This window comes from Protopterus annectens, chromosome 1.part0, assembly GCF_019279795.1.
Source record: "Protopterus annectens isolate FY-2018-M chromosome 1.part0, PAN1.0, whole genome shotgun sequence".
Taxonomy (NCBI): Eukaryota; Metazoa; Chordata; order Ceratodontiformes; family Protopteridae; genus Protopterus; species Protopterus annectens.
Genome location: NC_056725.1, coordinates 612,314,046 through 612,341,434, shown reverse-complemented (window position 1 = coordinate 612,341,434; position 27,389 = coordinate 612,314,046). Strand labels below are relative to the sequence as shown.

Below are 27,389 nucleotides of genomic sequence, written 5' to 3'. Positions count from 1 at the left end.
GATAGATAAGTCTAAGAATCTCTGGACATACCCAACTCTGGACCTCCAACATTTGCTAGCTATCTGAAGAAAAATTCCTTGAAGTCTGTTTGAGGTATAAAATACCTCAGCAAACACTTCCCAAGCAAAGTTCCTAAACCTTCTGGACTTAGTTGCTTACTTGGGAGCCATACGTATGTCTTCCTATTGTTTTCTTGTAAATTGCTTTTCCAGTCTCTCTTCTCAATCTTTTCTAACCTTCTCTGACCAATTCTTACATTCATCATGCAAAATTTTATAAGCCCTACTAATTACCCCTTTGTAACAGCTGCTTCTGTTCTAGATTTTCAATGAGAAACTCTATCTGAGCAAGTCTTTCACTTAAAATCCCTCTGTCACTTTCACTTTGCTTGTATTCTGAGATCAAGCCCTGGTAGGTCAAGCAATCTATAGCCTGCAATCCAAATGTCTTCTTGGCCTAATCCCACTCTTTTACCTTTTCTGCTTGAGTTATTTGCTCCCAATAGCTTTTTTTCTTTGCCAGGATTCTCTAGTAAATTCCAGTCCCCTCTTGTCTCTTTTCTGTACCCCTACTTGTTGGTCACCCCTATTGGTAAAATCTCTTTTTTCCATTTTCCTACACAATATTTTCTACTACTTTATGAATATAATATTCTGTATAGTTATTATTCTCCACACGGATTTGCTTCCAAAAGCCCACTCTCTCTCTATATATATTTTTTGAACTTCCATCTTCCTTCATCCTCATCCCTTTCTGTTTTGAATTACAACCTTCTGTTTGTGTTACGTATATTAGCCTTAACTGGGTCTGCACACAGCATTTCAATGTTAAATCTGATTATCTCACTGATCTGACCTTTGTCTGGTTATTTTTGGCATCACAGAGAATTCTGTTCTGCATTCAGAGATCACAGCAGATCGTGCAACTTAAAGTCACAGTTTTATCCAAAATTCTTGAATTTGGTAACACACGCACATATGTTGTGCCTTCAGGAATGGTAAATATAAGTGGCAGTTTTTGTCTTATTAAAACAGTATGCTCTATTTTTCAGTCTTAAAACTTGAACACAGCATAAAAACATTAATGGATTATTGTCCTGTGCCATCGATAAAGAGCTTGATTTATGTCTTCCAGCTTCATCTGATATTCCACTTGCACTCAGGAATATCTGTCCCTATAAATCAAATTTCTGCATCCACAATTTCAGGTTTTTAATATAAGTTTGTATTGAGCTGAACTGAGGTGGGCTTTCAGCCATAACTCTGAGCTGAGATACCAGACGACTAGAGGCTTCTGTGCTTCCCAACAACCATATGTTGCCCATTTTTTGCTTATTTATACTATTTACTGCACTTTTTTTGTATTTCCTGCCACCTACTTTAATACTGTATTTATACACTGTGTACTAAACTACACAATTGTACTGCAATTGTCTGCCTTATTGTGTGTGTTAAATCATATTTTATTCCTGTTTTCACTGTTTACAAAGCTAGTTTTGCTATTTCAGTGTTTGTTAGGTATTTGCTGGTACTTTTCACTGTTGCAAAGTAATCTGTTCTACTTGTTTTGGGTTTCCCACCAAGCAGTGATAAAATAACTTATTTGTTAGCTGTTTAAAACATTCTTTAGAGTCTCCTTGCTGATTTTCTACTGGTTTAAACATTTTTTAGTGTCTCACTGCTATTTTTCTGCTGTGTTAAACATTCTCTAGTGGTTCTTGTCGAAACTAGGGTAGTTAGTAGCTGTAGCATAGTCCAGATATAGGTTTGCTGCATCTGGGTCTGTTTGTAGTGGCTGTTTGTTCTGAGCATGTTTTCCAGGCCATCTTGGACTGGAAGGGGCCTTTCTGCACTCTAGTAAGAGGACTGTGTTGATTGGAACCTGTGTGGTGAAGGGTGGTTGGTCTAGGACTTGGAATAAGCATCTGCATTTGTCCTTTTGAACCTTTTTAAATTTTTTTTTCAAGTTTTTAGCTTCTGGCATTTATGCCCTGCATTTGAGCAGGTTTCTGCTTGTTTGCACATCACATGGCACCACACACTGGCCAGCAATTGTGCGCCATAGCCAGACAGATAAATTCAACAGTTTTTCCCCTTAGATATAGCTATATCACATTAGTCTAGCCCTCAGCCTTAGAACTTTCCCAGTCAAAGAAATACTGCTTGTGAGCTGAAACCTATTAAACTACCAACAAAATATCCCAGGCAGAAATATTCATCCACTGAGGTCCTCCCTGATCAATTCTGAAAAGGTCTTCAACCTAGCATTATGGGCAGTTGGACCACCTTTGGTTCTCCTGCCAACCTTGTTGACTTTGGTCTCATGAGGGAGTGTAGCAACTGCCTCATGCACACCGATAAACCTCTACTAATAACTCACTCCAGTACAGAGTGTGAGAGATGTATATACACCAAGAATCTTGAATCCATGCTCTCTTGCACTCAAAAACAGTGACATGGAAGAGGTTGTCAGCCCACCCAACACTACACAAAGTACCAGTACTTGTACACACAGTATGTATCTAACACAGAAATCAACATACAAGGAGGTTCTCTCAAAAAACTTACTGAATCACCAGAAACCTTTAAAACACAAGACTGCTACAACTAACAGTTCCCACAGCACCCATGACACATGGTAACACCAGTGTCTCACCTACTAAGCCCGTAAGGCATAACACTCAAAAAAGACATTTTCAAGTCATTGCAGACTCAATAGTGAGATACATAGATGTCACACTCACCAGGTTGGACACGAAGAAAGTCACAGTCAGCTGCCTGTCCGGTGTCATGAGTCGTCAGATCACACATGCACTCAGGTCTCTCAACAAGTACCATTATGACTCTGTCATAGATCATGTTGGAGTGAATGACCTGAGATGTATCTCACTGGACTAGATGAAGAGAGACATGATTCAACTGTCTAAGTATGTGTCCCAGGCAGGTATGTCCCTAGCTGTGAGCAGCATACTACCCTCATTTGGAATGATGCTACAGTATAAACAAAAAATGACTGATTTCAATAACTGGCTTAGTTTTTGGTGTCATTCAAAGGGGATCCAGTTCCTGTCAACCTGGGAAGCCATGGTCAACAAACCTCACTGCTTTGATAGAGACAGTTTGCACATGGCACCTCTAGGCTTTCAGCTGCTGGCAAAGGCTATTGCCTCCTCCATAGTGCTTTTTTTAGGCAAGGTCTCAAAAACAAACTTACAGATGTGAAATTTGCCAATCATTTGGTGGTGAAGTGGTGCAATGGTTAACGTTGTCACAGCAATGGTTAACGTTGTCACAGCAAGAGGTTCTCCAATTCAGTTCTTGACTGGGGTGCCTTTCTTTGCAGAGTCTGCATGTCCTCCCTGCATTCGCTTGGGGCTTCTCTGGGTACTCCGGTTTCCTCCCACATTCCAAAGACGTGCATTTGGACTGTTTCCCCAGGCCTCAGCTGAAAATAGGCTCTGGCCAAGTTGGACTTTCCTAGTCAACAAAAGTTACATAAATAAGTACATAAATAAACTAAGGGTCATGCTGCTAAATGCTAGGAGCCTAAACCAAAAACTGCACACCCTGGAAGTACTTCTGTCACTGAAATATGTAGAAATCTGTGCAGTCAAATAAACTTGGTTCAAGGCCTCAGACAGTACCCCAGCCTTGGAAGACTACAATCCCTTCCACACCTTCAGACCACAAAATGAATATGTGAGAACCAAAGGAGGTGGTGTTTCTATCTGTATTAGAAATAAATTCACCTCCCGTCTAGTTAGACTGGACAACTCCATGGAATTACTCCAAGTTCAGGTTATGGTGGGTAAGACCCCCATTCAAGTCATAGCCAGTTATAGATCCCCTTCCATGGGTCATGACGCGCATGGAGCCTACATGACCAAGCTGGAGACGACCCAAATATTACCAAACACCCATATGGGAAACCTATGCCAGCCCTAACTTGCTAGTGCAAAAGTCCCTTGACTTTTTTAACTCAAATGCCCTGGAACAAATTGTTCATACACCAACAAGAGGAACAAACATACTAGATCTGGTCCTCACCAACATGTCAAACAGTTGCGCTACTGCAACTGTTGGACCCTCATTAGTTAAATTTGACCACAAACAGTCACCTTTGAGCTGACACTAGCACCAGAACTCACAATGGGAGAAATCAGACTAAAAAACTTCACCAAGGCAAACTACACCCTCCTAGGTAAAGGCATAAATGCATTCCAAGCCCCACCCCCATATGGAAGTGGTAACTACACTGAAGCTTACACTAAAGCCGTGTACAATCACTTGCATAAGTGTATAGACTCGGCTGCACCAGAAAGAATCAAAGTCAGAGCCCCAAGTAAAAACAAGCCGCCATGGTGGACATCCATCATTAACAAACTTTACAATAAATGCAAAAAGTTGCTGTACAAGAAAACAAAGACGAGATCCCAACAATGGAAAAGCACCATCCTCAACCTCAACAGGCAAATAAGACAACTTGTCAAATCCTCTAAGGGGTTCGTTTAGAAAAACTTGGCAAGCACAGCCAAGGATAATCATAAGGCCTTTAACAGCTATGCACGTAGCGTAAAAGGTAGGACCCAAGCATGTGCAGAGCTAGTGACCAACAGTATCACACAAATTGACATCACAGAGATAGCAAACTGGCTAGCAGACAGGTTTGGTGAAAATTTCACTCCCTTACCCCCTCCAAACCTATCATAAACCTTCCCCGAAACTCCCCCGCAACTTACATATCTGAAGAACAGGTCATCAAAGACCAGTCCAAGGCAAAAACACAGCCTCTGTGGGACCAGATAGCATCCCAGGCTGTCAACAAGCTAAAACATGGACTAGCACCACCATTAAGTACCCTTTTCAATCATACTCTAACCACAGGCTTTGTTCCTGCGGAATGGATAACAGCAACAGTTATTCCCCTCCACAAAGGTGGCCTAGCAACAGACCCAGGGAATTACAGACCCATAAGCCTGACAGCCTCATCTGTAAGGTCATGGAACGTATCATTATGGATCTCATAAATACAGACATAGGTAACCTCCAAACCCTGGATTCTACCCAATTTGGCTTCGTGAAGGGCAGATCCTGCCTGTTAATAGGGATTAATTTTTTCAAAAATGCGACTGGGGCCACTGACAAAGGCAAATCTGTGCACACAGCATACCTCGACTTGACAAAGGGTTGCGACACAATCCTACACTCAGGCATTACCGATAAACTTAGCAAACTGAATGTAATCCCCTTTGTTGTAAGATGGGTTGCCAACTAGCTTACAAATCGGACACACAGTATCAAAGTGGGTGACTCCACATCAACCAGCAGACCTGTTACCAGTGGGGTGCCACAGGGATCAATACTGAGCCCCCTACTGTTTGGTACATATTTCTCAGAAGTTCAGGTCAAAACTAAGGGGTTGTGTCTGACCAGCTTTGCAGACAACTGCAAACTGGGTGCAATTACTGAATCCCCAAATGATCTCAGCATACTCCAGGAGGGTGTTAAGCAGACCAATGACTGGTGTCTTAGTCCCAGTCTCAAACTGAATGCAAAGAAAAGCATCATCATTCCCTTCAACACAAATGATGTTCCTTCACACTATCAATCAACAACAATACCCTAAGTACCCACAGTAAGGGACCTGGGATCACAACTTGACTACAATCATAATCATTCAATCACCATGTGTCTACTGTAGTAAGGAAGGCTTTCTACATAGCACACTTGATTAATAAAGGCAGCGCCTCGAGAGCAAAAGAGGTTATAACCCCTCTATACTCGGCACTAATCTGGCCCATAATTTAGTATAACACCCCATTCGGCATGTATCATACGGGACCTCAGAGGTTTCTAACAAAGAAGACCAAGGGGCTCCAGCATGTGCCTTACACAAACAAACTAAAGTCCCTGTCACTACACTCTGTACCGTACAGACTTCTTAGGGAAGACTTATGCCTGGTGTACACAGCAATCTTACATGCAAACCTAATGAACTTGTCCTTTCCTTTGTTCCTACCGACCTCTCTTAACCATATATCTCGACATAAGTCAATCCTACAGATAGTACTAGCTATGTTCAAAGCCTAGGTTTTGTTATCAAGATGGAACAAATATGTATGTTCTTATGTATACTACATTATGTTTACTTTATTATTTTTGATTATTGTAATGTGTGCATGAAAATTTACTGTTACTCATGGAGCTTTTCTCCCTGGGCCTCTGCTGAAAAAGGACCTGTGTCCAGTCAGACTTTCCCAGTAAACAAATGTTACATAAATAAATAAATAAAATATCTGTAAATCAAACAGAACTAGGGCTACCCATTCCTGGGACCTAAATATGGCCTGCGACTTAAATAAGACATGCTGGAGGGACTGAGTTATCTCCCAGCAACTGCCACGTCTTTGGAATAGGCTACCTATTTATGTGAAACAGAGCACCTCTATGACACTGTTGAAGAGGAACCTGGACAAGTGGATGGGGCACTGTAAATTCTTACTGGGGATAGTGTCCACAGCCTTTCTGAACATGGGCAGTCGTTACTAAATGCAATCTTTGGTATTAACTAACATTTCTATAGTATTACATTGTGACAGAACTGCTAGGCTTGAAATGACCTCCAGGTCAATAGCCTAGTAATCTCCTATGATCCTAAGTACCCACACAAATGAACAATTACAACACATTTGCAGGTGAATTACATCTTACAGGGAAAAAAGCTACTTATTTTCAGTTATGCCCAATACTAAATGCTTTCTCTGTAAGTGGACAAATACCATTTTCTCACTTTTTATGCCATGCAACAACTGGACATTTAGGGTAGCCTCAACAATAAGATGGACACCAGATGCAAGTGGCCAGCTTCATTACTGCGCATTTCAGACCATCCAGTGAATAGAATGCCAATCCTTACGATATGCACTCAACTCTGACACAGAACAAAGGCACCAAATATCAACATTACAAACACATGCAATATAAAGTACAGTTTTGTACCTACCATAAATGTAGATGTTCGAGTGTTCACCCTGCTGCAGTCATCACACTTGGGTTATCCTGCCGTCAGGCAGTCCCGCAGTCAGCCTGAGTTCCAAAGTCTTGGTCCGGCGTTGGTTGCTGTCGCTTCTTCCCTGACATCAGTGCACCAGGGGTATATAAGAGGCATCCAATGCCATTTTCTTCAATTTTTCTTGCCCCAGATGTCAGGTGGCATGGCTATATAAAAAAGTACATATAAAAATAAAACAATACCTTCAGGCACAAGCAAATGCACCACAGAGGTTGTATAGGATAGAGTGGTATAGATAAGTCCAGCTAGTTCAGAGGGGATGGAGGGAGGGTAACCTGGACTGCAGCAGGGTGAACACTTGAACATCTACATTTATGGTAGGTACAAAACTGTACTATGTTCATCGTGTTACCCTGCTGCAGTCATCACACTTGGGTTGAATCCCAAAGCTAAGGATGCGTGGTGGAGTTAAACAGGGTTAGAAGAAGCTAGTAGGCCCTGCAAAACTGCAGTGGCAAAACCAGCTCTGGTCTTAGAATATAGAGGTAAGTGATAGTGTTTGGTGAAGGTGTGCACTGAACTCCAAGTTGCAGCTTCCAGAATATCCTTGCTTGGCACCCCCCTGAGAAAGGCTGCTGATGTAGCTGTAGCCCTGGTGGAGTGGGACCTAATGTTAGCAGGTACCGTTTTCCCATGATGCGTGTAGCAGAAACGTATGCAATGCCCTATCCATTTTGAAATGGTCTGTTTTGAGATCGCTTTTCCTTGTGATCCTGCAGCATAGGCTACAAAGAGCTGGTCAGATTTTCTGAAAGCCTTAGTTTTATCCAAGTAGTAACGTAATTGCCTGTGAATGTCCAAAGAGTGCAGGAGTCTTTCTCCTTTGTTCTGGGGATTTGGGAAAAAGGTGTGCAAATGAATGGTTTGGTTTAGGGCCACACTGGATACCACCTTTGGCATAAAGAAAGGGTTAGTTCGTAGAGAGACTCTGTCTTGATGAAAAAATGAGGAAAGGCTCCACTTCCATTACTGCCTGTACCTCTGAGACTCTATTAGCTGAAGTTATTGCTAGTAGCAGGGCAGTTTTCCATGAAAGAAATTTTAAATCAGCTGAAAAAGCTGGTTCAAAGGGCGGCAGTGTAAGCTTTTCCAGAACAAAGTTGAGATCCCAAGTAGGTGTTGGTGCTCTCCTGGGCGGTCTTCTGTTCTTAGCCCCTCTGAGGTACTGTCTTAGGAGTGGATGTGAGAATAAAGGAGGATCCGTGTTGTAATGAGCTGAAATTGCTGAGGCGTGGATCTTAATAGATGAAAAGGAAAGTCCTTTGTGCAACATCTCAGTTAAATATTGTAGAATCTGAGGAATGTTTGGATCAAGGGGATTTTGGCCTTTAGCCTGGTTCCAGGCGCAAAATCTTTTCCATTTGCCTGAATAGGTTTTCCTGGTGCTGGGCCTCCTGGCTTCCAGAATGACATCCATAACAGCTTTGGATAGAGGTGTTGGCTGGTTGTTTAGGTAATTTGCCATGCAGCCAGGTTTAAAGTCTTGAGCTGGCTGTGTAGAATCTGATTGTCTCGCTGTGTGAGCAGGTGAGGAATTTGTGGTAAAATCCATGGTGGGCCGTGGGCCATGTTCCTTAGAATTGGACACCAGTGCTGGCGTGGCCAGTCTGGTGCAATGAGTATCATTTGTGGCCTCTCTAATCTGACTTTCAGCAGTACCTATGCTAGAAGAGGCAGTGGAGGAAAGGCATACACTATTAATGTTTTCCAACTGAATGAGAGGGCGTCCACTTTCCAAGCTTGTGGATGGAATGTCCTTGTGCAAAATTTTTGAAGTTGGTAGTTTTGGGGGTTGGCAAACAGATCTATGTCTGGTCGTCCCCATTTTTGAGTTATCATTGCAAGAGGTCCTTGAAAGCTGTTAGGGCATTCTGTACTGCTAGCATTTCTTTTTGATTGATATGCAGATGCCTTTGATCTGTAGTCCATTTGCCCTGAATGCACTGTCCTGCCATGTGTGCTCCCCAGGCATAGTCCGATGCATCTGTTGTCATAGTTTGCCTGGCTGTGGGTAAGGCGAAAGGCTGACCCTTGTTGAGGTGACATACCTGTGCCCATCATAGAAACTCCTGTTGAAGGCAGGGAATGAGTGGTATCATTGTTTCCAAGCTGTGGCTGTGCCGAGTCCATACGCTTTTTAGGTACCATTGTAATTTCCTCATATGCAGTTTTGCAAATGGTATTAGTAGTATGCAAGATGCCATGAATCCCATGGCCTGCAGAATTTTTCTTGCAGGGAGTTGGGTCTTTGTTGCCATTATTTTGAAATATTGAGTCAGCTGTTGTTGCTTGTCTGGCGTGAGATAAGCCATCTGGGCTGTTGTATTCAAGCTGGCACCCAGGAATATTATGTTTTGTGAGGGCACTAGTTTTGATTTCTTTTCATTTACTGTGTACCCTAGGCAACTTAGAAGGTGTTTGACAAATGCCAGATGCTTTAAAAGAATGTCCTTGCTTTCTGCTTGAATAAGGCAGTCGTCCACGTATGGGTATATCTGAATTCCTCTTTGTCTGCAGTATGCAATTACTGGTGCCAGGCATTTTGTGAAGACCCTGGGTGCAGTAGATAAGCCAAAGGGCAGTGCAGAGAATTGATAATGGGTTGAACCTGCAATAAAGCGGAGATATCTTCTGCAATTTTGTCTGATAGGGACATGCAGGTATGCCTCCTTGAGGTCCAACATTACTAGCCAAGCATTCTTGCCCAGCATGGGAAGAAGCTGCTGTAGTGTTAGCATCTTGAATTTTGGTACTTGTAGATAGGTGTTCAGAACTGAAAGATCCAGAATGGGTCTCCATGCTTTGTCTTTTCTTGGGACTAGAAAGAGTCTTGAGTAAAATCCTTGTCCTTGCTCCTGTGTAGGTACCTGTTGAAAGGCCCTCATGTCCATGAGAGCTGTAATTTGTTTTTGTGCCTCTGCCCATTGATTTGGTGGTAGGTTTGGCATTCCTTTTATCCTTGGCAAGGTATGAAAGTGGAATCTGTATCCTTGTGAGACAATGTTTAGGACCCATTTGTCTTTTGTGATGATGTGCCAGTTGTCTGCAAAGAGTGCTAATTTTCCTCCCAAGGGAGCTGCCAGGAGAGATTTGCTTGGTAGTTTGAGGATTGAGTCATTGTGTTTGTCTTCTGCTAGCTTGGGGCCTGTCTTCTCCTCCTTTCTGGGTAGCAGTACCCCATTGGCGAGGCTTGTAAGGGCCTTGTGACTGACCTCTGCCCCTTGGGCATCTGTATTTGCCCGACTGTGATCTGTCAGAAGCTGGAAAGGACCAGTTTTTTGTTGGCCAATTTCTGCTGAAACGAGGGGGTTGTACCTGTAAAAAATCCTTGACCGTCTGCATAGACTTTGCCTTATCCTCCATTTTCTTTAAAGCCTCTTCTGCTTTGGCACCAAATAATACATCCTGCTGTAAAGGTGCATCCAATAATTTTGCTTTAACATGATCAGGTAGGGTTTGTTCTTTTAACCAAGCATGTCTAAGTATGACAGACCCAGTAACAGCTGCTCTACAGGAAGCTTCCAATGAATCAAATCCACATTGTAAAGTATGTTTGCCCACCTGTTCAGCTGCATCCAACAGATCCTGCATTTCCTTGAATTCAGACTGTTTAGAATGTGTGCTCATTTTTTGTTTTAATTGAGACATTAGGAATTGCTGATATTTCAGCATGTGAAACTGACAATTTAATGCTCTCATAGCCAGAGTAGCTGAGGTGTATATCCTCTTTCCCCATCTATCTAGGGCTCTGGAATCCTTTTCAGAGGGCACAGGATTTTTAGCCATAGAAGCTTTAGCCCCTTTGGGACCCTGAGAAATTGTTTCTGGGTCAGCCACAGGGCTTTTATAAAGGAATTTGTGTGAGTCAGGTACTCTGTAGTACCTGTCTGGTTTGGCTGGAGCAGGAGGTAGAGAGTCTGGATTTAGACTAGACTCCAAGTAAACATCATCCACAATGTCTAAAACTGGAGGGATAGCAAGTGGTCTGTGCTGGGGTAGTAAAAGGAACTCTCTGAGCCTTTTCTTAGAATCAGAGCAGTCCTGGCCTTCCCAGCGGAAATGTTCCCTCATGGTATGTAAAGTTTCCCCAAAGGAGTAGTCTTCAGGGGGAGATGCTGAGGGAATAGAATCTTTAGCATCAGAGTCTTCATAAGGGGGAAAATAATCCTGTTCCTCAGAAGAATCTGAGGAAACTGAAACCTGGTCAGAGGAAGCATAATCCTCCTCTTGTCTTGGTCTTTTATCTGGAGGGGGATGGGAACCCCTGATTAGGGTAATCAAATCTTCAGCCATCTTAAGCATCTGTTTCTTAGGCATGGTGCCTTGAACTGTAGACTGATGTACAGCCTTTTTTGGTTTTAATGGAGTTTTAAGCTTAGCATAAGATTTAATGGTGAGTGTAGTCGGTCTGAAGACACCTTCAGCAACCGAGGGTGTTTCTACTGCACCGGGATCTCCTTCTGCTCCGGTATCAGAAGGGCCTAATGAAGATGGCTGCGGCGGTCTAGTACACTCCGCTTGAGAATCCGCAGCTGCCTGGGGTTCCAATTCTGCAGTCATCAGGGGCTGCGTAGGTACCTCACTGAAAACCGGAGAACCGGCGACAGGCCCAGCAGAGGCCTCGGAGTCTAGGTTGTTCCTAGGCTGCCTGTCCTTATCCTTGCATTTTTTATGCATGACAGTCGTCGGCTGCTCCGACGGCATGATATAATTACATTTCCTACCAAAGTAATGTCGTGCGAAGTCAAAACGGCGTTTGATAGTTCGTTTATTAAACCTAGCACAAAACCGACAACCTGTGACGTCGTGGTCTCGGCCTAGGCAAGGAATACAATAAGAATGGAAGTCCTTATGAGGTATTTGCTTCCCACAAGAAATGCAATTGTTAACTTTTTCTGACATCGGACTGAGGCAAGAAAAGGTTCCCCAATGGGGTACTTAGCTTTATTGAAGACTTCGGACTGAAATTCGATTCGAAAATCTCAGGTGTCGGCCGACCGGCACTTGTGAACTGCTTCTGCATCGGGCACTGCGCGGCAAGAAAGACTGAAGAAAATGGCGTCGGATGCCTCTTATATACCCCTGGCGCACTGACGTCAGGGAAGAAGTGACAGCAACCGACGCTAGACCAAGACTTTCTAACTCAGGCCGACTGCGGGACCGCCTGACGGCAGGATAACCCAAGTGTGATGACTGCAGCAGGGTAACACGATGAACATCAGCATGCTTGTGCATAGTAGGAATGTACAACATGTTAAACATGTTTAGTACATGGTACATTTTCATGAGTTGGCTTGAAGTCACAGACTGCCATGAGCATTATATTGTTCAAGAATCATACCCATGGCAGTAATGCACACAGCAGAGGAATCAGATTGACTCAAACTCAGCAGACTGTTTATGAACCCCTTGCTGTATATTATTTACAGAAAGAACATTACATTTTGAAAATGGTAACCATTTAAAATGTCAGGACCCGCTAAAGTGAGTCCCGAAAGAAACTGAATGGCTGAAAAACAGGACTTGTACATACAGCAAGTCCAAGAATATTCCCTTTTCTCTGTGGTATGTCAATCTCTGAGTTGGTATATACAAATCTGGGGGTCCCCCTACTTGAGGGTGTGCAGATGGGCTTGTACCCCTGCAAAAATGAAGTTTAAAGAAGAATGATGTTTGAGATTCACTCTTCTCCTGAATTTTCCATCTTTTTTCAGACTGTCAGCACTCAGCATTACAAGTGCTCCTATTTCAACAGCAGCCTTTAAAAACACTTCAATAAATTCCTTCAGTGCACCAGGACCTCAAAGATTACTGTTTAATCTGAAGAAAAAGACTGTAATACATTTTAAAATGAGGACTGACACTTTCAGATATGCAAGGTCAAGTTCATAAATTGCATAAACTTTTTTGCTGTTGCTACTTTACTCAATCCCCCTACAAATTCTTAATATTTGGAATCTTTATTTGAACTGCTTCTCTCTTCAATGAATTAAAAAAAAAGCTACAGTTACATTTTCAAGGCAGTGACTACAGTTATATCTTCAAAGAAAAGTTCAGCACATTTTAATTTTTTTTCTGTTTCTTTAACAGCTGACCAACTACTGTTAGTATCCCTCTTCAGTCTCGGAGACCTTGAAGCAAACATCTTCCTTTACACCTTATCCAATATTTTTTGGCAGGCAGAACAGTGTCTCATCCCAATGCAGTGTCATCCTACTGCAGGAAAATTGTTGTTTTATGCCCTACCTTTTCCAGCATTTCTTGTAACCTTGGATCAGTTAGTTTACATTTCCCAAAGCAGGTTCTCCAGACTCGCTGTTTTGTGTATTAAGAGGTATGTGGAGTGTGGGCGGAACTCCAGTACAACAGTGTACATTTTTCTAAAACCAGTAGAGTTTGATTTACTTTTCTTGTGAAAGTTTTCTGTACTTTTGTCTCTGAATTACAATATAATTCATTTGCAGGTATACTGCCTTAAGGCAAGCTACCCAACTAAACATGTGAATAAGTGATACCGTAGGTTGTGATGTGTTAACATAAGAAATGGTACTGGTTGCCCTTTTTTTTTTTTTATTAATTTGTTAAATGGGTATGTCAGCTGCAAATGTGTATCTTTGCAGGGGTGACACACAGGAGCACAGTCCGGTTAAGTGACTTGCTCAAAGCCACACAACAGGTTAATGGAAATGGAAGGAATCAAAACCTGTATCCTAAACTACAGGAAGTCACTCATTAACAGCTCAGTCTTCTATGGTAACTGCCATCTTAACTAAATTTTACAGAATATCCTTCGGAAATAATGTTACACTAATAAAAATGAATGAAATCATTAATTAAAAATTATAAGTAAGACTTTTCAGCATCACCTGCTCTTGTCAGCTGCTCCAGAAACAGATGTCACATGATCCATGTTACTCCAACCTAGTAGAAAATAAAAATCAAATTCATTCAAAGCTCTTCTCCCCTCCACGAGGAACATGTGCATTTGAAAAAAACGTATTTTTCTAATTTACATTACTTTTTAATGTGGTTTATACTACACTAGTAAAGTACAAAGGCACTGAAGACTACATCCCACTGCAAACCATCTCATCATAACAGCACTGGCAGAGAAAACAAAAACACGGAGCAATGTAAGAAAGAACTAGAGTAGATAGCAGTATTCTTATGATACAAATGTCAGACAAATGCAGGTTAAGGACCCCCCCAAAAACAAAAACTAAGACTGAGATGAAATAAATAGTTCATGAGAGATATCCATAGCTCACTATGCAACATTGATCATGACTGGTATATTTCGTAATTGTTGATGGTGACTGCAGATAAGATGATACACAGATAATCTGTGTGTGCATATTCTAGGCCAGCATTCCTCAAATTGGTGAGGCCAATGACCCTCAGAAGGCTCAAACAAGCCTGAAAATGCTGTATACTTAAACATGAATCATCTAGCACTGTTTTATGTAGAAAAAGGCTAAATGTTGGATAAAAATCAATGCATATGTGTTTGATAGCTAAGTAATTGCAAAATAAAAATGTTCTAAGTCAATTCTTGGGTTACTTCAAAGGTCTGTCTTCCAGTGATCTGCATCTGTACAACAAAACACATTTTTTTAAAGGGCAAACACAAAGCACTTTTCTGAACTAAAAGGGAGCCTCAATGACTTCCTGTAGCATGAGAGAGTGGCATTGTGACAAAGCTTGAGGACCTGTGTTTTAGACTAGTTAATTTGTTCATACAAAAGTACAGTTGTGTACACTTACCATAAATGTCGATGTTTGAGTGCATTCACTGTTGCACTCATCACATTTAGGTTATCCCTGCCAGGGTAGCCCTCGGCTGGCCCGAATACCAGAGACTTAGTATTTCTGCGTCGGTTGCTGTCGCTTAAGGACTGGCGTCAGGTCATCAGTAGTATAAAGTAAGGCAGCCAACACCATTACATCAGTTTTTCTTGCCCTAACCTGTCAGAAGCCCCCAAAGAAGGACACCAGGTTCTGGTGGAAGAACCCCACCAGTGGAAAATAAATACCAATATGTCCCTTGTAAGGAAAGGAGAACAACAAGGAAGAAAGGTAACAAAGGAGAAAGAGAAAAAAGGGGGCTGGAGGGAGGGAAACCAGGACTGCAACAGTGAAGACACTCGAACATCTACATTTATGATAAGTATACACAACTGTACTATGTTCTTCGTGTTTCACTGTCTCATGGTAGTAGTAAACGTTCAGTTTAGTTCACATCATTAGAATAGTCCATGGCTCTAAATGTCATCTGGAAGAAAGGTTAAAAAATTGGGATCACTGGAACTTAACTGCAAAATTGAACTCTGCGGATGGAGGAGTAAGGATAGAAGAGAAGACAGCAAATACTCAAGAAACCAAACAAGTAACAATTCCTTTTAACTAAAAAAAAAATATGAACTCGAAACTGGACTCGGTGTTTAACAATAAAAAGTGGGGGAAATTCTGGAAGCTACAAATGAGCATTAAGAGGCCATTCAGTACAAACTGAGGCAGCCAATGCATGAGTGAATTTGTTGGAAACTGCTTTTAAAAAGAGCAAGAAGATCGTACAAGTAGGAAGAAACTCTGTATTTTGGGAATGTCAGAAGGTGTGGAAGGCAGGAATTGCAAAGAATTTCTGCAAAAGAAACTAATAGAATGGACAAAAATACTCTAAGAGGATTATCTGGGTGAGATTAGCAAGCCAGACTAAGCCAAATAGTCAGATATTTTTCTTTTGTCCTGAAAGAAAAGGTGTTGACAGTTCTGTGGAGACCAGGTGTCCAGCTAACAATGGTGGCTGTAAATATAATTGTGGACTTGGACTTTAGTCCAAAAACTAGAAAGAAAGTGGCTGCACATATACCAGTCTGTGGGGTGACCTGAAGAGAGCTGTGCAAAAGAGGTGCCCTCACAATCTGATAGAGCACTTTTGCAAGGAAGAGTGGGCAAATATTGCCAAGTCAAGATGTGCCATGCTGACAGACTCCTACCCAAGAAGACTGAATGCTGTAATTAAATCAAAAGGTGCTTCAGCAAAGAATTAGTTTAAGGGTATGCACACTCATGCAACCAGCTTATTGTACATTTTTCATTTTTTATATTTTTTTGCCTAACAGATTTGTTTTTCAATTGAATTGTACAGGTTATAGGTCACATTAAAGATGGGAAAAGTTTTGAGATGATTTATTGTGGTCTTATTTTTTATATCGCAAAAACCTGGCATTTTAACAGGGGTGTGTACACTTTTTATATCCACTGTAAAAACACAAGCATCAGTGTCTCACCAAATAAGCCCCTAAGGCCAAACACATATAAACCAATTTTTTTAGTCATAGGCGACTCCATTGTGAGACACACAGATGTCCCACTCACCAGGGCAGACAAAGAGAAGGTTACGGTCAGCTGTCTATCAGGTGCCAGGATCTGTCAGATCACACATGCACTCAAGTCTCTCAACAAGTACCATTAAGACTCCATCATAGTTCATGTTGGTGTGGATTACTTGAGACATACCTCACTAGACTATATGAAGACAGACATGACTGAGTTCTCTGAATGTGTGTCCCAGGCAGGTATGTCCTTAGCCTTGACAAGCATTCTACCTTCATCTAGCATGATACCACAATATACACAAAAAATAACTGATTTCACCAATTGGCTTAGTTTCTGGTGTCATTCTAAGGGGATCCGGTTCCTGTCAGCCTGAGATGACATGGTTGATAGACCACACTGCTTTGCTAGAAATGGTCCTCACCTGTCACCTCTAGGCTTTTGGTTACCAGCTAAGGCCCTTGCCTCCCCCACAATACCTTTTTTTAGGCAAGGTCTCAAGAACAAAATTTCCAATGTGAAAATATCACTCACAAATAAATTAAAGTTTATGCTGCTAAACACTAGGAGTTTTAAATCAGAAACTGCACCCTCTGGAAGCACTCCTCTCCCTGAAGGATGTTGATGTCAGTGCAGTCACAGAAACGTGGTTCAGGGCCACAGAGAGCACCCCAGCTTACAAGGCTACAATGCCTTCCACACTTTCAGACCACAAAATGAACTGTGAGAACCAAAGGAGGGGAAGTATCTATCTTCATCAAAGATAAATATACCTCTAGACTGGTTAGACAGGGAAACACCATGGAGTTACTTCAAGTTCAACTAACTGTGGGTAAGATCCCGCTTCAAGTCATCGTTAGCTATAGGCCCCCTTCAATGAATCATGATACCCACACTGCTTATTTGGACCTACTTGAGTCAATCAAATTACAACCAAACACTCTAGTTATGGGCAATTTTAACTATCCCTCCATTGACTGGGAAACTTAGATGAGTACCAATATGCTCGCATAAAGGTTCATGTACTTAACACTAATGCCCTGGAACAAATAGTATGCAACTCCACAATGGGCTCAAATATTCTTGATCTGGTCCTCACCAACATGGGTGACTGTTGCACCACCACAAGTGTAGGACCCTCACTGGTTAAATCTGATCACAAATCAATCACAGTTGAAGTAGTTATACCACCTGAACCTCTCTCAGGTGAAATCAGGCTAAAAAATTTCACTAAAGCTAATTATACCCTCCTAAGGGATAGCATAAATAATTTCCAAGCTCCTGTTCCCACCGATGGCATTGCCAACTATACTAAGGTATACACAAATGCCCTGTATAACCACTTGTACACATGTATTGACATTGCTGTACCTGGTAGGATCAAAACAAGACCCTCAAGAAAAAACAAGCCTCCCCGGACTAAGTTATACAACAAGAGGAAGAATTTGTTGTCTGTGTATGAAAAAAGAGAGGTCCCAGCACTTGAAGAACACCCTCCTCTGCTTGAACAAACAAATAAGACGACTTGTAAAATCCTCTAAGGGCAACTTTGAAAAAAATTTAGCAACCATAGCCAAGGATAACCATAAGGCATTCTTCAGCTAGATGTGTAACCTAAAAAGGTAGGACCCCTACGTGTGCTGAACTAGCTGTGGATGGCATCACAAACACTGATCCTGTGAAAATAGCTAACCTATTAGCTGACAGATTTGGTGAAAATTTCAACCCCCATCCCCTCCAAACATTACACAAAGCATTCTCTCTACATCTGCTCCACCTTGCATCTCCAAAGAGCAAGTCATTAATGCTCTCTCCAAGGCCAAAAACACAGCCACTATGAGACCAGATTGCATCCCATGATGCATTTTAAATGGTCTAAAACATGAGTTAGCAACTCCATTTGGTACTCTCTTCAACCACAGCCCGAGTACTGGTTTTGTCCCTGTTGAATGGAAAACAGCAACTGTCATCCATTTAATAAAGGGGGTATAGCAACAGACCCTGGGAATTACAGACCCATAAGCTTAACCAGCCTTAACTGTAAGGCCATAGAACAAATCATCATGGGCCTTACAAATAAGGATATAGGTGATCCCCGAATCCTTGATCCGACACAGTTTGGCTTTGTTAAAGGCAGGTCATGCCTGTTAAACCTGGTGGGCTTCTTTGAAAACATCACCAGAGCCACAAACGATGGCAAATCTGTGCATATAGCCTACCTTGACTTAGCCAAGGCCTTTGACACAATCCCTTATTCAGGCATCATTGATGAACTCTCCCAGTTGAATATCAACCCTTACATCCTCAGATGGTTTGCCTGTTTTTTGGATGACATTTGTCTCTTTTGGATTGGTTCTGAAGTGAAGTTTTTAGAATTTTTAAATTATTTAACGAATAGCACAAAATTTTTCAGATTTACTTATGAAATAAGTTACATAGAAATGAAATATTTGGATGTTAAAATTTCTAAGGTGGATGAAAAATTTAAGTCTAATATACATAGAAAGGATACTTTTTCCAATTCGTACCTACATTTCAGTAGTGCATATCCATTTTATCAAAAAAAGAGTGTGGTGAAAAGCCAATTTGTACGTCTTAGCAGGATGACTTCTGACAATGATGATTTTCATAGAGAATGTACATATTTGACTGAGCTGTTTAAAGCTCATGGTTATCCAGATGGTCTTTTAAATGAGATTCTTCAAGAGGTGATGGAGGCTAAAAATACTAGGTTCGCACCCGTTTTAGGAAAGGGCATTGTAGATATTGGTCAAAATAAGGATGAACAAGACACCATCTACAATACAGTATTGACAATTACATATGATGCTGAAGCTAAACTAGTTTGAGATATCACTGAGAATGGAAAAAGTTTGAGGGCATATTGGACCTGGGTTGTATATTCGAGACCTCATTTAAATGTATTTATAAAAGGGGTCAGAATATTAAGGCTATTCTAGATAGTGGTTCATGGAAGTACAATGGTTCAAACCTTAAAAAGGGAGGTACATATAAATGTGTCAATTGTGCCCAGTATCCCTACATAAAAGTAGGGGAGATGGTACACTTAAAATGTAGAAACGAATGGATTAAAACTAGGGGCTATGCTAACTGTAATACAAATGGCATTATTTATCTAGCTTTATGTGACTGGTGTGATGCATATTACATACGAAAAACGGAAAGGAAATTTAAAATGAGAGTGAATGAACACATGTATGACATTAGGAAAAAGAATAATAATAATGTTTTGTATAAACATAGCCAAAGTTGTACTGAAGCTACTTTTACCTTTTTTGTTATAGGAGTGTTACCTATAGAATCAAGGGCGGTCCTTGGGAAACCTGGTTAGAATACAGAGAACTAAATTGGCAATTAATTTTAGAAGCAAATACATATCCGGGTTTGAATGAAAATGTATCTTTGCAGCCAGTTTTAAAGCCGAGATCAGCTAAGCTGTAATTTGTATTATGGTCAGTAGATGGTGGTATTGGGCAGCTTTTAAACACTTTTAAATATGTACTTATGAGTTCATAGGTTCATAGGTAGGTACTAGGCTATTGGCCCTAGGGCCTATACAAGCCTAGCCAAAAAATGTACCCTGGCTTTCGCCACCCAAGAAAATTATTTTCCTGTGCCCCTGTCGAGCAGAGCCACAGAAGTGATCCCTGGGATGAATTTCCTATTTCCCATCCAATCATCAAGATTTTTCTTGAAGAGTGCTAATGAGGAGCTCTGTTTGACATAGATAGGTAGTCTGTTCCAGAGTATGGGAAGTCTCTGGGATAGGAATCCATCCCTCCAGCATGTTCTGTTTATTGTGGTGACAAGGTTTAGGTCCCTAGAGCGTGTAGCTCGGAGGGATTGGGATTTCTTTAAGTGGAGCATGTCCAACAGCTCTGGGTTTGACATAGCTTTGTATGTTAGGCAGAGATCATCCCTGATTAGGTGATATGTGATGGAGTAAAGCTGTAGTTTTTTGAGACGGTCTGCGTAGAGCATCTGTTTGAGGCCAGTAATCCTCTTTGTGAGGTATTTCTGTGGTCTTTCCAGTTGCTGCAGATGTCTTGTGAGGTACATACCAAAAGGGGCGTTGTACTCTATAATGGGTCTAATGAGTGATGAGTAGAGGGGAACAATGACCTCTTTTTTTCTGGATGAGAATCCTTTTGTGATGAGATGAGCCACGCAGAAGGATTTCTTGACCACTGTGGCGATGTGATTATCAAAGGAGAGACTACTGTCCACCTGTGTCCCAAGGTCTCTTATCACATTTTTGGCATTAAGTAGACTACCAGCTATGGGGTGGTTCATGGGTACAGAGTTTTTACCAAAGGGGATGATACACTTTTTGGCATTGAGCTTCAGGCCATGGCTTTGACACCAGGTATCTGTCTCAGTGAGGTCCTTTTGTAGTATGTCCACATTGTTAAGAGTTTCGATTATGGCTCCTAGTTTGCAGTCATCTGCAAACTTTGTTAGCCAAAGACCTTCTGTGTTAGCCTGCACTTCAGAGAAGTAGATACCAAACAGGAGAGGAACCAGGACTGAACCCTGTGGTACCCCACTTGTCACTGGTCTGAAGTCGGATTTGGAATCCGCTACTTTCACAGTGTGGGTTCTGTCCGTGAGCCAGTTGGCAACCCATCTTGTGGCATAGGGATTTATACGTAGTTTAGTGAGCTTATCTATAATTCCAGAGTGAGGGATGGTGTTGAAAGCCTTGGCGAGATCTAGATAAGCTGTGTGAGCCACTTTACCCTCATCTATGGCTTTAGTGACTGCTTCAAAGAAGTCAATCAGGTTTAGGAGACATGATCTGCCTTTTACAAATCTGAACTGGGTAGGGTCCAGAGTTTAGAGATTACCAATGTCTTTGTTTATGAGTTCCATGATGATATGTTCCATGGCCTTGCAGACCAGGCTCGTCAGGCTAATGGGGCGGTAGTTCCTGAGGTCCGTCGTGACTCTCACTTTGTGGAGTGGGATAACCGTCGTGGTGTGCCATTCAGTGGGTACAAAGCCTGAGGTGAGGCTATGATTGAATATGGTACTTAGGTAGGGTGCCAGTTCATTCTGTAGTTCATGTAGAACGCAGCCTGGGATATTGTCAGGTCCCATGGATGCTGTGTTCTTGGGTTTGGAGAGTGTGTTTTTTACCTCTGCAGCCGTGATTATAGGAACTTTGCATTCTTCTGGTATAGAGATGGGCTCTCTAGGGGGTAAAAGGGGCGTAAAGTTAACACTGAACCTATCTGCCAGGATGTTGGCAATATCAGTTGGTTCTGTATATTTCGTGCCATTGTGCTGTAACTCAGAGCAGATCTGAGTGTTCCCATTGAGATTCTTGACATAGCTATAGAATGCTTTGTGGTTGTCTTTAGAGTCAGTGGCAATTTTATTTTCATAACTAGCTTTGGAGGATTTTATGAGGGATCTCAGCTTCTTACTGAGGCTGACCAGGGAGATCCTCCAGTCATGGGATTTCACTCTTCTTTGCAACAGTTTCTTTCCTCTGTTGTAGAGTTTGTTTATGGCAGAGGACCACCAGATTGGCTTCCTTTTTTTGGAGGATAACATCTTGGTTCTATTAGGGATAGCATGATCCATGCACTCGTGTAAGTGCTTATAAAGTGCATTTGTGTAGGATTCAGCAGTCATACCTCTATTGTCTGTCTGCATGGGTGTCATGAAGTTTGCCACTTGTGAAGTTGGCTTTGGAGAATTTTTTTACGATGGTTTCCCTAATTGGGGGTGGGGGTAGGATGTGGATGTCTAGGCTGATTAGCTTGTGGTCGGATCTGACCAATGAGGAATTGACCTCTGGTGTGGAACTCCGGTTTCCCATGTTGGTAATGACCAGGTCTAGGATATTGCTGCCCCTGGTGGGGGTGTGAATAAGTTGATCCAAGGCGTTGGAATTTATGAATTCTAGAAAACGTTGAGCAAAAGAGTTGGTACATGAGTAGTTTTCCCAGTTAATGGTGGGATAGTTGAAATTGCCCATTATTAGGGTATTGGGTTGTACCCTAATACTTTCCAGTGTATCAAGAAATGAGGAGTGGGAATCCTGGGGCATGGTGGGGGGTCTGTAGCAAGCTACAATTTGGATTGCGGTCTTGCCCAGAGTTAGTTGCACTTGGATAATCTCGGATGCATTATGCTGTGCAACTAGCCTGGAGGTGTGGATATCCTTAATGAATATGGACATGCCTCCACCTTTAGTGTTTTGTTCTGGGTTAGGTGGTCGAAAGGTGTGGTATGAATTGTAGCCTGGTAATGCAGGGGTGCTCTCTGGAGCTTTGAACCAGGTCTCTGTCACTGCACAGATGTCAATGTTATCCATTTTAAGGAGTGCCTCAAGTGAGTGCATTTTGAGGTTTAGACTTCTAGCATTGAGTAGCATTACCCTCAGATTTTGCTTGCTTGTACCTGTTACATTGGTGAATTTGTCATTTGAACCTTGCCTAAAAAAGGCACTATAGGGGTGGCAAGAGCCTTAGCCAGTATCCGGAATCCTAAGGGTGACAGGTGCAGGCCATCTCTGGCAAAGCATCGTGGTCTGTCGATCATGTCGTCCCAGGCAGACAAATACTGGATCTCCTTAGAATGACACCAGAAGCTTAGCCAATTGTTGAAGTCAATCATTTTGTCCTTGTACTGTGGTATCATTCTGAGTGATGGCAGGATGCTACTCAGGGTTAGGGTCATACCTGCCTAGGATACAAGATCGGAGAGCTCCTCCATGTATCTTTTCATGTAGTCCAGGGAGGTACGTCTCAGGTCATTCACAACAACATGGACAATGACAGTGTCATATTTGTACTTATTTTGGAGTGACCTGAGTGCATGCTTTATGTGGCGGATCCTGGCACCTGACAAGCAGCTGACAGTAACTTTCTCCTTGTTTAGTCTAGTGAGTGGAACATCAGTGTGCCTAACTATAGAGTCACCTATGACTAGAGTGTTGGGTACGTTGTTATGCCTTATGGGCTGTGGTTGAGTGGCACACTGAGTTTGTGGGCTATGTGTCATTTGGGTTGTGTTGGGGGGTGCAGTTTGCTTGCTTTTATGCTTTGAAGGTCCCTGATGCTTGGGCAGGTTTTTATTGAGAGCCTCCGTGAATGTAAGTGCGTGTTTTGTGTTTCTATGTGTGTGTTTTGGTGGTGTAGGTTTTGAGGGACTATGTGATGAGTGTGGTGTGGTGCAAGTGTTCACCTTCTCCTCTTGACTGTCTAGTCCAGTCTTGGGTGAAGAGAGCTTTGCTTCCAGTTTGGCTATATAAGTGCATCTCTCACAGGTTGTAGTGTTGGGTGGTAGGAGGAGAGGGTTGTCTGTGTACATGAGGCAATTGCTGCATTGCCCCAAGATGCCCAGATTCATCAGGTAGACAGGAGAAATCACTGGGAGCTGACCCTTAGACATGCCTGGATAAGTGATTATTAAGTACTAAAAACTGCTTTCCACTAGACAAGTGAGGAAAGTTGAGTGCTGTAGCAATTTGCAGCTTATGTAGTGCTTACAATGAGTTCTGAACAAGTGCTGAGTTCAAAGAAACAGATTTGAGTGCTGAAACTAGAAAACTGGCTAGTTATAAGAAACAAAACTAAGCTAGAAGGCTTCCCTCCAACACAGAAGGGCTTGGGGGCTCAGAAGCCTATAAACAGTCTAGACCACTTAACAGGAAAGGCAGGAAACAAGCTTAAAAATGTTTTTTCTCTTTCCCAGATGCTCTCTTTGTACACAGTTAACAAGTATTTTTTATTGCATAATTACATCAAGTTTTTATTATAGAATGTATTTTTAACTACATTTTTATTCCTTACACAAAGGTGATATTTCATGTTTTTAAATAATCTACGCTTTTTTGGGACTGTATATATGCTTTTTAAGTGGTGATTTTATGTTTTTATTTATTAAGATTTAATAATGTTTTAACAACCTAGCATTTCTGATTGGTCAAGGCTTTTTAAAAATACTACATATAATTAACTTTAACTGTTGGTACGCTCATCTGAAGAAGTTTTAGGACAAAAATGCGGTGAATAAGTTAAAGCGTTCGTGTGCAATTACTTTGTGTGTCAGTTTGCTTCTTGTACATTCAATAAATATTCTTTGGACTGAGGTCTGCACTTACTTACCAGTGCCTTTTGTTTGTGGTTTACTGGTTTGCTAACTAGCTCACTGACAAATCACACTCAGTCAAAATTGGGGAATTTACCTTAACCAGCAGACCTGTCACCAGTGGAGTTCCACAGGGGCCAGTGCGGGGCCCCCTACTGTTTGGAATATACTTCTCATAATTCCGGCCAAAACAGAGGGGCTGTGGCTGCCTAAGTTTGCTGACAACTGCAAATTAGGTGCAATCACTGAATCCCCAAACTATGTCAATATACTTCAAGTGGGACTTACACAAACCAATAATTGATGCCAAAGCCATGGACTCAAACTCACTGCTAAAAAATGCATTATCCTTCTCTTTGGTAAAAACTATATCCCTGCAGACTATCATATAAATAATAATAATACCCTAAGTAACAACTCAGTAGTGAGAAACTTGGGAATGCAAGTTGACTGTAGCCTAAACTTTGACCACCATATGTCTACTGTGGTAAGGAAAGCATTCAACGTCACACACATCACTAGCAAAGGAATTGCCTCAAGAGTGAAAGAGGTCATAACTCCCCTGTACTTGACCCTCATGAGGCAAATAATTGAGTACAATACTCCCTTTGGTATGTACTTTACCAGGCAAATGCAGCAACTTGAGAGACCTCAGAGATTTCTAACCAAGAAAATTCAGAGTCTCCAGCACATGTCATACATTGACAGACTGAAGTCACAGTCACTTTACTCAGTAGTGTGCAGACTACTTAGAGGAGACCTGTGCCTGGCCTACAGCACAATCTCGGATCCAAACCTAATGGAAATGCTGCACATCTGCAAGTCAAACAGCACAAGGGTCACCTGCTCCAGGGACCTTAACCCCTGGCCTGTCTCATAAACAGGACCTGCTGGAGAGACAGATGCATCTCTCAGAGGTTGCCACTTCTCTGGAATAAGTTACCAATTCACATCAAACATAGCCTCTCTATGATCCTGTTTAAGTGTAGCTTGGATGACTGGATGGGAAACCATAAATTCCTGTCGTGGATTTCACCTATGACTCTCCTAGATATGGGCAGTCGTTGCTAACTAAGATCTCGGGTTTTGGCAAAATCCATTATATTGGGGTTTCTCTAGTATTATATTGGGTATACATGGCTAGGCTTATAAAGAGGGTCTATATTATATCCTCGAACGCTGATTGATCAAACTTATTTTCATGAAACTGCAAAATATCAAAGCAGCAGAAACTCAAATTGTTTCCTAGGGAAAGAATTTGGTTGTCCGTTTCTGTTGCTTTGGTATTTTCAGTGTTATGGTGGAAAGTTACCGGTCGGATTCAGGTAAGTATGCGATTGTGTGGATGTGAGTGTTAGGGTGATTTAGGTGAGTTAGGGTTAGGTGTGTGTGCGATTGAGTGGACATGAGGGTTAGGGCGGATTTAAGTGAGTTAGGGTTAGGGAGCGGGTGAGGTGAGTGTGCGATAGTGACGGACCTTAGGGTTAGGGTTTGGGTTAAGGTAAGTGGGTAGTTAGTGGTGTGTGCATAGTTTAGTGTAGGGTTAGGTATCAGATTTTAGGTGTATGTGTGTGGATTTCTGTTTGTTTGGTGTGCTTGTGTTGTGTGTATGTGTTTTGGATCAGCGATTTTTTTCCCTGGGAAAAAAATCGCTGATCTGACAGTTCGAGATTGTAAGCTTTCACTTAAATCAGGTCGATCAATCAGCGTTAGCTTTTTTAAGCGTTCGATGATATAATATAGACCCTATAAAGACCTTCAGGTCAATAGCCCAGTAACCATCTATGAACCTATGAGAAGGACAAAACACTAAAAGTGTGAGACAGTTGAGTGTTTGTGGAGAATGATTACTCATTGTACACCAGGCAGAGGAAGAATAAATTAATTTCACTATTCAGGGAATGTCAAGATTCAGGTAAACTACTGCACCAAGTTGTCTTCAAGGTATTCCTCACTGGAGGGACAAAATCATTTTTTGATGAAATACATACTAAGGAGTAAATACAAAAGTTTGTCCAACAAAAAGTGATTTGTGAAATGGAAAGAGATTCTGATTCTTGTTCTTCTGGTAATAAAGACCACAGAGAGGCTGTACCTGTGAAACACTTTCCAGTGTTTCAACAGAAAATCTTGTAGAGAAGGAAGGGAGCATGAGAGAGCTGACTAGAAGATTCGAGAGTACATTGGAAAAGAAGCAGAGACAGGATATGGGAGATGGAGATGAACAGTAATAAAACCAGTAACAATGTGGGATTACAATGCAATAACTATATTTGTGAAATATGACAGAAGAAGAAAATCTAGAAATATTGGACTTTTTCAAAATTTGTTGGACTTGTGGGGGACTCTAAAATATATGGCCTACTTTATGTCATTAATGTGGGGAAAATAATTTGCAGTGGGGTATAGAGGGGAGAAAGTTTACTGCAAGTAAAGAAAACATATTTTTCTTAATAGTATTATTTTTCCTGATGTATAGTTTTCTTTGCATGCCAGAAAGTAAAGTTTTCCCAGTTATTTTTAAGTGTAGTGGGGGACTGTAAATTGGTGCTGCTGTTCTTTTCATCCTTTTTTCTCCCCTCTCTCTCTCTCTTTCTTCTTGTTCAGTTTTATGAAATTTAGGCACTGAAATGTAACAACAAAAAAGAAGCCTGGTTAAAATATCATGGCAAAAGAACAATTTGTGTGCTTTTTCTCATTCTTACAAAGGGGAATGACTGGATTAAGGACCTTAGATTGATTTGGTAACAAGTTTTAAAAGAAAGCAAGTACCTGAAAAAGAATATTGAAAATTATGGAGCTTTTTTCTAGCAAATGAATGTATGCTTAGTAGCAATTCTGTATCTGGCCCTTGTGT

General features: G+C 41.6%; 1 protein-coding gene across 2 annotated transcripts in view; it reads right to left on the bottom strand.

The window, feature by feature from the left end:
- Positions 1 to 27,389, bottom strand: part of LOC122793632 (protein diaphanous homolog 1-like) — a 506,617-nt gene that overhangs the window by 331,616 nt on the left and 147,612 nt on the right. For both annotated transcript variants that reach the window (XM_044061836.1, XR_006363498.1), the window contains exon 2: positions 13,939 to 13,993. In XM_044061836.1, coding sequence (XP_043917771.1) covers positions 13,939 to 13,982 — 44 coding nt within the window. In that variant the 5' untranslated portion in view covers positions 13,983 to 13,993. The remainder of the gene's footprint in view (positions 1 to 13,938; positions 13,994 to 27,389) is intronic.